The 12,792-nt window shown below is 42.6% G+C and overlaps 1 protein-coding gene across 3 annotated transcripts in view; it reads left to right on the top strand.

Moving 5' to 3' along the window:
- LOC127007783 (ABC transporter F family member 4-like) overlaps positions 1–12,531 on the top strand; it is a 31,301-nt gene extending 18,770 nt beyond the window's left edge. For 2 of the 3 annotated variants that reach the window (XM_050879092.1, XM_050879090.1), the window contains 7 exons: positions 655–841; positions 2,599–3,184; positions 4,127–4,317; positions 5,422–5,542; positions 6,521–6,643; positions 10,216–10,335; positions 11,584–12,531. In XM_050879092.1, coding sequence (XP_050735049.1) covers positions 655–841; positions 2,599–3,184; positions 4,127–4,317; positions 5,422–5,542; positions 6,521–6,643; positions 10,216–10,335; positions 11,584–11,706 — 1,451 coding nt within the window. In that variant the 3' untranslated portion in view covers positions 11,707–12,531. The remainder of the gene's footprint in view (positions 1–654; positions 842–2,598; positions 3,185–4,126; positions 4,318–5,421; positions 5,543–6,520; positions 6,644–10,215; positions 10,336–11,583) is intronic. The other variant, XM_050879091.1, reaches the window with a different exon arrangement.
- Positions 12,532–12,792: the final 261 nt, after the last annotated feature.

Raw genomic sequence — 12,792 nt, forward strand, 5'->3', positions numbered from 1 at the left:
AAATAGAAGCGATATGTTGTGAGGTGAAGGATATAGAGTTAAGAGGTTAGGATGGCTGTGTGAGTGTGATGGAAACGAAACAAATAGAAGCGATATGCTGTGATAAGAAGGATATAGAGTGAGGAGGTTAAGGTGTCAGTGTGAATGTGGTGAAAACGTAACAAATAAAAGCGATATGTTCTACTTGGAGTGTAAAGAGTAAAGTAATTAGATCTCAGAAAAAGGGGACACACACTTTTATATATGGTGTTGACTATTTACATGGCTTGAAAAATAATGGAATAAAGATAAAAAAGCAACACTATTATGGTAAGATAGTCTACATTAGTGAGAAAAGGGACCAGAAAGAAGGGCTGGGAACATTTTGGAGTTGTGCGTTTCCTGAAAGTCTACGTTCCGCGCACTACATGTTTCAGTTATCACGACATGAGTTACCGAAAAACATTAATTAGGAGCAAGAAATCAAGCCAAATCGTCATGACTTCAGAACGCAACGGCTCATATTCTATTGGTGTAAACTGCTGTACCATTCTCTTTCAGTTTTCTTCCTATATTAAGAAGGCGTGATGTTATGTCCCTCCTTTTCATTTTGTAGATTATGCCTCCATATTATACCGTGAATAACCAACCATTCCATCCTCATCCCCATCCCAGAACCACCACCCGTCAACAACAATAACAACAATAACAATAACAAAAAGAACAAGAACAAGAACAACAACAGTAACAACGATGGGCGGCTGGTGCGTCGGTACAACGAGGTGACGGACAGTGTGTTGAAGCTGCTGAGTCGCTCCCTGTCTGAGCTGGAGCCGCTGCCCATCACCATCAACGACGACGTGTAAGTGGAGGCTTCAGGGGCGGTGGTGGTGCTGGTGGTCAGGGTTGCCAAGGTCGTGCTTTTGTGACGTAATTTTTAATTTTTTTTCGAAGAGGTGCCACAGGAAATGTTTACAGTTTAAGGGTTGTGGGTTTAACATGTAACAGACATATTGCTCTCATTTGGCTGTTTCTGAAGAGGTGCTACAGAAAACATTTGTAATTCAGGAGTTGTGGGCTTTATATATAACATGAACCATTTTTTAACAGTAAAGGAAGCATCTCAAGGGCAAAAGTACTTAACAAAACAGTCCACTAGCATTGTACCTATAAATTAAAGTAGAACAGAGTGGCCCAAAAAGGTCAATTTTAGATGTACTGCAGATGATATTTTGTAGTATTTGAAAAAAAAGTTAATGTTTCCATCCTTGCTGCTTTGGGCATGGAAATTTCTAGGTAACTCTTAAAAATAACTTGGCAAACCTGGTCACTGGTGGTGCTGGTGCTGGCATGTGTAGGGCCTGGCAAAGGGAAGGTGCTGGTAGTGGCAATGATTCAATGCTGTCAGTGTAGAGCGAGGACTCTAACGCTGGACTCCTTGGTGTAGACGCTTGCACAAGAGAAATAAAGTGCTGATAGGGTAAGGAAGTAGCAGGGAGTCATTGGTACTGAATTGATTAACTGATTGATTAATGGCTGACATAATTATCTGAATGTAGGCTTGAAAGCATTAGGAACATGAAGAAAGTTTAAAGCAAAGTTCTGCAAAGCTTGAGACGGCAATGAGCAGAGGTTTGCAGGACTCTCCTCACTAGGTCACCGCCTCCTACAGATATATAAATAATGGATATGTGAGTCTCATACTGCAGAATCTTGCAACCATAAGGGCTTTGCATAAACCAAAAGTGGGTTGCATCAAGAGGAGTTTGAAAGATGTCGGTATAAAGGACAATAGGCAATAGGCAATAGACAATAGGCCGTGACGTAAAAAAATAAAATGAAATAAAAAATAAAAACTATGGAGTGTGGGCGTAGCATGAAGTAGATAAGTGGTATAAAGGTCGGCTTGGAGAGTTCCTGATGTGCTGTAGGGGCTTGTAAGGTAGGGGTGTGGATGGGTGCGTAGTGATAGATACGAAGTAGAGGGTGCACAGGTTTCTTAAGGAGGGTATAAAGGCTTATCAGAAATCTCACCATCTACTATTTTCTGTTGTTGGGAGCGGCAAGTAGCGGGCTTTTTTTCATACACTGTTTTTGTTGCCCTTGAGCCATCTCCTCCGTTGTAAAAAACAAAACAAAACAAGACAGTGGTGGTTGATTCAGGCAATGTCAGGTGATAAGTGATTATTAAATATTGTAGTGCCAGAAATTAAGTAGACTGAAGGTGTATGTATTAAGTAGACTGAAGGTGTATGTATTAAGTAGACTGATGGTGTATGTATTAAATTGGGGTACATAGAGTGACAGAAGTGAGTCTCTTTAGGTGATTGAAATTGACCTTACATGAAACCATATCCCACATAGGTTGACTGTATGTGTTAAGGCCCCAAGTATCTGCTTTACCAGCTTTTAAGAGTAAAAAGCCTTGTATCTGGGTTTGATGGGGAGCAAGAACGCTTTGCTAAGGAGGCTAAGTGGTAGTGAAGGGAGAGGTGTGGCAAGAAGCTGTATAGTGATAATGATGATATGAGAGACTAACAGGGAAGAGGGGAATGTATGGTATATAGTGTAGAATCGAAGAGGCGTGAAGGGGCTTACCCCAGGACCTTCCTTCCCCAGAGCTCTCTCAGCCTTAGAGAGTGATGATGTCAGCCCAGAGTCTATACCTGAAGGGACTCACCCACATCCTTACTTTCCCAGAGCACTCATGGCCCTTGAGGCGAGTGAACCAGAGCCTGAACCTGAACCAGAGAGTGAATCCGCAGGCGAAACTGGTTCTCAGTCTGGTGGTGGCAACAAAAAGAACAAGAGAAAAAAAAACAGGAAGAACAAGAACAAGAACAAGAACAAGGATGAAGACTCTGATATGGAGGAGCCTGAGAGGGGCCCTAACAGGAAGAACAAGAACAAGAACAAGAACAAGAACAAGAACAAGAACAAGGACGAAGACTCTGATATGGAGGAGCCTGTGAGGAACGCTAACAGGAAGACCAAGAAGGACAAGAACAAGGACGCAGCGAACCCAGAAGAGGAGGAAGAGGAGGTAGTTGAGACCAGGCCATCCAAGAACAAGAAGAACAAGAACAAGGGGAACAAGAACAAGAGGAACAAGAACAAGAGGAAGAACAACAGGAAGAACAAGAGGGGCAAGAAGAACAGGTCTGCCGCGGAGAGCAGGGACGGCCGCGCAATGCTTGAGGATGATGTAAGTGTTCCTGTGTGTTGTGTTTGAGATTAACCCGGTAGCTGTGGGGGTCATGTTGCTTAACCCGGTAGCAGCGCCGGGCCAAATTTGTGGCTTTACCATGTACCAGCGATAGGCCAATTTTTGCCATAATATAAACCCCCCAAAATAGATGATGCATAAACTGATCACAAATGCATTGATATATATTATGAAATGGTTTGCATGAGTGATGATTTTTTCTCATTTTTCTCACTTAGAGGGGCCTTTAAGAAACATGATCCTCGCTGCTACCGAGTTAAATTAAAGCGACTTAATGAGGGAAAAAAAAATCATCGCTCACGCAAATCATTATATAACAGATATCAACGCATTCGCCATCAGTTTGTGCATCTTCTATTTTTGGGGTTTTATATCAAGTCAAAAATGTGGCCCGTCGCTGCTACCGGGTTAATTTTACAATCCGTTTTAGTCCTTAAGAAATGTGCCTTTAAAAAAACAAGCAAGGCAGGCTCCTCAGTAACGTGATCCACTTTATTTTAACTTTTTTTTTAATATACTGTAGCTCACTCTTTCCCCAACAATGGCAGCTCCTCAGTAACATGATCCACTTTATTTCCACCTTTTTTAATATACTGTAGCTCACTCTTTCCCCAACATGCGTGTATAAAAGTGTATATGTGTTGCAGGCATTCTTCTTTGATATTGTTTTGCTCTTGGCCCTCCTACCATTGCCAGATTATCGTACTCAGGGCATAGTATTTACCGACGCCTAACTATTGCCAAGAAACATCAGGAATTAACTATTTTAACGATAATTATAAGTGAATCTCCTTATTGGGGTCCACGAGACAGTTTTTGGGTCGGAAGTCGGTAAATATGAGGCTGAGTAAGACAATCTGGCCGCCACCCACATCCTTTGCTGTTGGGTTCCTCTGTGTGATGCTTTCAATGCCCTGTCAGGATGGCAAGGACGAGGAGGCACCAGCTTTCATGGGACGCAGAAAGGACGCACCAGAAAGGAAGAACAGGAAGAATAACAACAAGGGCAACAAGAAGGGCAACAAGAAAAACAAGAACAGGAAGAACAGGAAGAATAACAACAAGAAGCACCGCAAAAACCAGGCAGATGGGAAGGTGGAGAGCAGAGAAGAGTGAGTATCCAAACATTTGTTCTCTCATCTTTGAATTTTGTGTGGAAAAATATACATTAAATAAAAAAGAAACAAGTATGATAATCAATATAACAAGGGCTGGACCATGGTAATAATTTCTAATAGAGTAGTTCATTAATTTTTCATGTCTTAAATTTACTTCACTAACTCAAACCTTACCTTGCTTCTCAAAAAATTATGGTCTTTTTTTTATTATTATTTTTTTTTTATGTTGCGGGCTTTTGCGCTGTTAGGCTTCTTCACTGGTGGGGCCTGATGGTCGGCCCAGCCCGTTGTGGTGCAGGCGAGTGTTTATAGTGGTGCCATCTTGCTTTTTGATGCTTTGCTTAACCCGGTAGCTGCAGGGATCATGTTTCTTAATGGTCCCTCTAAGCGAGAAAAATGAGAAAAAAATCATCACTCACACAAACCATTTCATTATATATATATATCAAAGCATTTGTGATCAGTTTATGCATCATCTATTTTGGGGGGTTTATATCATGGCACAAATTTGGCCCATTGCTGCTACAGGGTAAAGCCACAAATTTGGCCCGTCGCTGCTACTGGGTTAACCTTGCCTCCCTCACCATTCTTTTTTTATAGTGAACTCTTACCTTGCCTCTGCAGAAGATAACCTATGATCCAGTGTTGATATCTTGTCTTAGATTTACCTTACTTGCCCCACCCACCATCTTCATCCCTCTCAAATATATTATGATCTTTGTTATTTTCTTGCATTGGCTTCACCTTTCCTCCCTCACCTTTCTTTTATATAGTGAAGTCTTCCTTTGTATCTAAAGATTATATCCCAGGCTTAATATCATATCATAGATCTACCTTATTTGCCTTGCTCATCATCCTTATCCCTCTCAAATATATTATGATCTCTCTGTTATTTTCTTGCGTGGGGTTCACTTTGCCTCCCTCATCTTATTATAGTGAATCTTAACTTCTTTCCTCAGGCTATGCTCCCAATATTATGATCTATGGTTTTGATGCACCGCCTAACCTTGCCTTCTTACCTTAAATTGTGTCTCTAAAAGATTACGTTCCACCTTTTTATGTACCACAGCCTAACCTTGCCTCCCTCCCCCCCCCCAGCTCCGGCCCAGTGCTCCCATCGGTGGAGGAGCGAGAGCTTAGCAATGCCTACATCACCGGCCTCACCGCCCTCAGTCGTGAAGGGGATGTGATGGTGGAAGCCAGTGCCAACGCTATCCTGGTGGGTAACTCAAGTAGAAGGGAGGCTGGAAGGTTTACTCTGAATGTTTTATTTTTTGTGATACTCATTGAATGTTTGTTAAAAGTAGAAAAGGACAAAATATGAGTGTATCTTTAGAGCTTTTCCCTGTTTCTTTGTAATGTATTTTCTTTTCTGTGTCTTCACTTTTGTTCTCATACTTCTTTCCTCTTTTCTTTTTCTTAGCTTCATTTGTAACTCCCTGTCCCTCCTTCTTTGTTTCATCATAACGCTTTTTCCCTTTCTTCTATCTTTCCTCTTTCATCATATTTGTTTTCCCCTATTTACATATTTATATTTATTTCCTTGTGTCCTTTATACGCACATTTTCTCTCTATTCTTAAATTTCCTCTATTTTCTGACTTCCCTCTTAGATAACACCTTTCCTTTTCTTGCATTCCTTTTTCCTTTTTTCCCTCTTATCATTTGCATCCGCTTCCATAACACCCTTTCCTTTTCTCTTTGTTTCCTTCTCCATCTAACTTTTTTATATTTTTCCTCATTCCCAATACTTGTTCCCCTTTATTTCTTTGTCTCCTCCGTAATACATATCCTATCTATTCCTAATTTTTCTCTGTTTCTTACTTTCCCTTTATGGCATTCCTTGTGTCGCCTGTTCCCTCTCTTCTGCCTTTCTTCTTTCCCAAAATTTGCTTCTCCTATTTATACTTATTCCTCTTTATTTCCTTGTCTCCTTCATATACCACCTTTTCTTTCTTTTCCTCATTTTCTTACTTCTCTTAGATCACACTTTCCCTTTACTGCATTCCTTGTGTCACCTGTTCCCTCTCTTCTGCCTTTCTTCTTTCACAAAATTTGCTTCTATTTACTTATTCCTCTTTATTTCCTTGTCGCTTTCATATAATACCTTTCCTTTTTCCTTATTTTCTTACTTTCCCTCTTAGATCACACTTTCCCTTTACTGCATTCCTTGTGTCACCTGTTCCCTCGTTACTGCAGGTGGACGTCAAGGTGAAGGTTGGGCCCCTCATGGTCCAGCTGGCAGACTCAGCACGTGCTCTCACCAAGTCCCAGGTGTCCACCACTCTGGAGGCCGACATGCAGTTCAGGATCAAGAACAAGGTGAGTCTTTAGTCCGTTGGGTGGTGGTAGGAGTGATGGATAGGTGGACTGAGTGATTGACTGAATGAGTGAGTTAACTGACTGACTGATTTACTTACTGATTGATTAAGTGACTTTCTTTCTGATTGACTGACTGACTCACTGACTGACTGACTGACTGACTACCTCCCTACCTATCTTCCAATCTACCTACCTACCTACCTACCTACCTTTTTGCTTATTGACTGACTGACTTACTAAACTATTGACTGACTGACTGACTAACTTATTGACTAACTGACCTACCTACCTACCTATCTACCTACCTACTTACTTGCTTACTGACTGACTGACTTACTAAACTACAGATTGACTGATAGACTTATACAACCACAGACTGACTGACTGACTTAACCACCACTAGACTGACTGACTATCTGACTGACTGATTGATTGATTGACTGAATGGTTGACTGAATGAATAAGTGAGTGAGAGTGAGGGACTATGCACATGCCTGAGTGAGTGAGTGATTTAGTAAGAGGAAGTTGATAATTAAAGAAAATACATCATAAGACTGCTATTGAAGGGCAGAGATGAGGGAGGAAGAGAGAGAGACGAAGGCTGTAGTTAAGAGGGAGTCAGTAATTACAGAAAAAGCATCACAGAACCGCAATGGGACGCCAGAGAGGAGAGAGGGAGAGAGAAATAATTAGTTTTTTTTTTTCAATGTTGTATTAATTTTGTAGTCTTTATTAATGCTTATGCAGCTAGTTCGACGCTTTACTTTAATTTTTGGGGTGTAGTTTGTTGGAAGTTTTGGATTCTCAGAGTTAAGTCAACATATAAAAACACATTCGTAAAAAGTGTTACAAAAATAATCAACAAGACCAACTAATCACGCCTTGAAAATCGGTTTCCATGTATAGTGGTTAGGCCAGAATCTCACCTTCACAGCCACCCAAGGTTACCCACAGCCATGAGTGAGCTTATTTCTGCTTATATATTACTCGGTGTTTAAAGATTCAATGTCAGCATCAGTCTCGTTACCTATTACTTCCTACCCATCATACTCATCTTACTCAGCTTTCCCATCAACCTTTTTACCTATACTATCAACCCATCATTCTCTTCTTCCCCATCTTCCCCACCAGCCATTTTTACTCATACTATCAACTCATCATACTCTCTCTTCTTCCCCATCAATCTCTTTCCTCATCACTTCCTACTCATCATACTCTCATTTCTTACTCATCTTTCCCATCAACCTTTTTACCTATACTATCAACCCATCATTCTCTTCTTCCCCATCTTCCCCATCAGCCTTTTTTACCCATACTATCAACTCATCATACTCTCTCTTCTTCCCCATCTTCCCCATCAATCTCTTTCCTCATCACTTCCTACTCATCATACTCTCATTTCTTACTCATCTTTCCCATCAACCTTTTACCTATACTATCAACCCGTCATTCTCTTCTTCCCCATCAGCCTTTTTTACTCATACTATCAACTCATCATACTCTCTCTTCTTCCCCATCTTCCCCATCATTCTCTTTCCTCATCACTTCCTACTCATCATACTCTTATTTCTTACTCATCTTTCCCTTCAACCACTTTACTCATCATCTTACTCATCAATAGTATTCAAATGAGTCATGATCTTAACTATTATCACACCTCTTGCACTTCATTGGACAAAGGGGGCATCTATTCCCCCCCCCCCCTCCACCTCCTTTCCCTCAGCCCCTCCCTCACCCTTCTTCCCCTTCCCCTCTCTACCCCAAGCCACTCCTCATTAGTTAACTTCATAGCAAGCCCCGCCCATTCTTCCCTCTCGAGCTTGTGATTGGCTACCTGGGTGTCTAAGCTCCTCCCCCTTCACCTTTTCCCCTTTGAGTTTGCGTAAGCGGAGGGGTTTTGAGGGGGAAGAAGAAGAGGAGGAGGAGGAGGGAGGAAAATATTACGTTTATAGCTTGGAGGTCACTGGACGGAAAAGTGGCGTGGTATATCCGTAGAGTTAAAGATATTTTTTTTTTTCAGTGTTGTATTTTGTAGTCTAATTATTAACAGTTATGTGGCTAGTTCGACACTTTCCTTGCATTTTAGGGACGGAGTTTAATAGAAGTTTTGGACGCTCAGAGTTAAATCAACATATAAAAAGTGATACAAAAATAATCAACAAGACCAACTAACCATGCCTAGAAAAACGGGCAAAAAAAAAAAAAAAAAAAAAAAATCAGCCACGTTATTGTTAAGTAAAGACCAATACGATGTTTAAAAATAAGATAAAGAGAGAGAGAGAGAGAGAGAGAGAGAGAGAGAGAGAGAGAGAGAGAGAGAGAGAGAGAGAGAGAGAGAGAGAGAGAGAGAGAGGAAGTTAGTCTGGTTTCGTCCACTTTGGTCTTCCCAGAAAATAATGATGGTGATGATGGTGGTGGTGGTACTGATGAGGGTGATAATGGTGATGGTGATAGGGATGATTGTGGGACGTACGTGCTCATTTCCTCGTTTATTTAGTGCATCCGTCTTCTTTTTTCCTGGTGTGTGTGTGTGTGTGTGTGTGTGTGTGTGTGTGTGTGTGTGTCCTTTAATAAACTTTCGTTGTCCTAATTTATTTCTTCTTCTCTTCCCTTTTCTCTCTTCCTTTGTCATGCAGTCTTTCTTTTATCGGCGTCTGTCTCATCCTTTGTTACGGTCTTTCTTTCGTTCTTTTATTTGTGTAGTCTGTCTGTCTGCAAGTATGTATGTAGTATAACAACCAACCACTTATTCACCCATCCACCCAATCATTACCTCATCCAACCAAGCCATTAACCATCCCTCACCACCATTCATACATCACTCACCCACCCTCACTCGAACCGTATATAGACTCACCGCTACTTAACCCTATCGCACTAAAAAAAATATGTGAGAACACGGTATACCAAACGGGTGTAAGTTGGATAAATTCAGGTTCAAGAAGGAAGTTGACAAGAACTGGTTGACGAACAGGCCAGTGGATGAGTGGAGCAAACTGAGCTGGTATGTAGTTGGGGCAAACATTATAATTGAAAGCTTTAAATAGAGGCATGGATGGGAATGGACTTTGGTGGATAACCCATCTTCAGGAGGTGCCATGTTCTTGTAGTTTCCTTATCCTAATAGGGGGCTTCGTGGTGCAGTGGTTAGCACACTCGGCTCACAACCGAGAGAGCCCGGGTTCGATTCCCAGGCGGAGAGGAAAAATTGGGGCGGCTTTTCCAATACTCTACGCCCCTGTCCACCCAGCAGTGAATGGGTACCAGATGTTAATATGGGGTTGTGTTCCGTTGTGTTCCCTTCTCCTATAATTCCTTCCCCTTCTGTTTCTCCGGCATATGACCACTGATGTTGCGCCGACTAAACGAAACTTTCCAACTTTCCTTATCCTAATCCTGTGTATGCTTATGTATCCACCACATACCCACGCACCCTTCACCTCACCTCACGACCCACTCACCCTTCACCTCACCTCACCTCAGGATCAACCTAACCTAACCTAACCTCTCCTCACCCTAACCTAACCTAACCTCTCCTCACCCGTAACCTCTGACTCCCCTTTCTCCTCCAGGGACGTGGCCGGCAGCTCATCAGGCTCGTGGACCTAAGCATGGGTGACCCCGAGGAGGTGAACGTGGCGCGCTTCGACCTGCCCCTGGAACCCGAAGTCGTGTCCGCCGCACAGGACGAAGTAAGTCACGCTCTCTTTTCCACTCTCTCTAAGGTTATGCATGCGGAGGCTGCCTGCCTTCTCCATTTATGGGTCTGAGCAGCGGTGGTTTGCGTAGTGGTGTAGAAAGGGATGTTTGTTAAGGTTTTTAGATAGTTTTTTTAGATAACATTTTTTTCTTTCCTTCCTTCTTTTGTTTTGTTACTTCTAACTTATTATTATTTGTTTGTTTGTATCTTCTTTTTTTTTCTCCCGTTTATTGACTCATTTTTTCATTTATTCTTTCTTTCCTTTTATCTTTCGTTTTTTCGCTCTTTCTTTGTTTCTTCTGTCTTTTCTGTTTACGGGTATAAGTAGTGATTTTGAACTGGGTGTTTGTTAAGTTTTTAGATAACAGTTTCTTTTCTTCTGTTCTTTCCTTCTTTTTTGTATTTAATTTACCTCTTCCTTTCTTTCCTTGTTTATTTGTACCTTTTTTTTCTTATCATTCATTCATCCATTCTTTCTTTCTTTTTTAATCTCTGTCACCAATTTTTTCTTTAACATCCTTCCTCTGCCTCGCGTTGCATGTCTTTGTTTGGTAGCCTACAGTCTTTTTAATGTTCCTGCTCATGTTTGTAATTCTAATCTCAACACGTAATTACATGTCCGTGTTTTGTCTCATTCATGTTCGTGTTGTCGTGTAGCTTTAAGAGGAAGAAAATATTTTTGTACTTTTCTACATTTTATAAATCTTATGTATCTGGATTTAACATTTTCCTTCTTGCATGATGACTTGATATATATTTACTTGTATTTATTTATATATTTATTTATTTATTTATCTATTTTACCAAAGTCATTGGCTCAGTTTCAAACACGCGGCTTCTAACTATACTAACGATTATTATCTGGTGGCAGATTGAAGGAAAATTTATTGTCTGCATCAGAAATTTTATATTAATCCTACTCTGTTGGGGAGTCTTTCCTGTGTCGATCAGCTTCAGGCATGTGACAAATTAAAGTCCTTTGGCAGGCCATTGACCCCGGAATTTTTTTTTTGCATGAATTGGCATGTTATGTAAACTAATCCATGATCCAGCAATTAAGAACTTACGTGCATGGAATTACTAATTAATAACCAGGACTCCCATCAGCGGCTCAGTTTAACCTTGATGTGATTGTAACGACTGCATGCCGCGCGGGTGACGCTTGGTGACGGGTGGCGGAGGTGAGCATGCAAGGAGGCAACCCACGCAGGGCCTTATCGGTGCCGCTTTCCTCCCCAAGGTGCGCAACGCCCTGGACGTGTCCCGCATCGGCCGCATCTTCAGGAGGCAGCTGGAGGCCATCTTTAAGGAGGACAATGTGGTGCAGAACCTTGAACATCACGAACTCCTCAAGAAGGAGTGAGCCGCGCCGCCCCAGCCCACAGCCCAGTGTCGTGACGCCGCCAGTCAGCAGCGGGAGGGGGGAGGGGGGAGGGGGGCGGAGTGTCTGCGAAGGCTCTCTGCCCAAGGTAAAAATGATCCTTGTGGCCGAGTGTTGGCGGGAATACTTACGAGCGGCGTGCGGGGCTGGCGTGCTGCTGGCTGGCCGGGGTGGTTGTCCAGGTGCCGCGCGGGTCCTGTACAGGTAACCACTAACGAAGACGACCCCCGCCACCTGAAGCTGCCTCCCCCACACACCCACGGCCCTCACGCCCAACCCTCACGTGGTGTCTCAGGGATCCCTGCGTTCCCCTCACACACACACACGCACACGCACACGCACCCTAACGCACGCACACTCATAAATGGTCACATACACACCCAAGGCCTTGAGATTTTTTGGCCTCCCGCACACACACACACGCACACGCACGCATACACCCACGGGCACACCCACACACCCACACGCACGCACGCACGCACGCACGCACACGGCCACTGGTGTTGAGTGTCGCTCCTCTAGACACGTTTAGGTTGTAGTTAGCAGTAGAGCATCACCGAGGATCAAAATTTTGTATCACCCTGTCATTGAAACGCCAAAGGCAAGATGCATCATGCCCTGTCCGTGTACATACCTTACAACCCAAACCATTATCATGCTAACCTTTACTACACTATTTATTTGTTATTTATTATTCCTTTATTTATTCATGTATGTTTTCTTTAATTCTCCATGCTTTCCCTATCCGGGCAATTAATCAGTAATAAAATAAAATGATAAAATGATGAATAAAAATAAGTTAAGAATGATGGTATTATTTTTTTCTCTCTGACGGTGTTAAGGAGAAGGCGAGGGGAAGGGGGAAGGGAAGGGGAGAGGAAGGGGTGAGGGAAAAGGGACGGGGAGTGAGAGGGGAGAAGGGGATAGGGAGGAGGAAGGTTAAAGGAATGGGGAGTGGAAGAGGGAAGGGAAAGGATGGGGGAGTGGAAAGGGAGGGGAAAGGGGAGAGGGAGGGGGAAGGGAAAAGGAAGGGGGATGCGTGGATCATGTAACACGGTGGAGGAAGGG

This window comes from Eriocheir sinensis, chromosome 36 (assembly GCF_024679095.1).
Source record: "Eriocheir sinensis breed Jianghai 21 chromosome 36, ASM2467909v1, whole genome shotgun sequence".
NCBI classification, from domain to species: Eukaryota; Metazoa; Arthropoda; class Malacostraca; order Decapoda; family Varunidae; genus Eriocheir; species Eriocheir sinensis.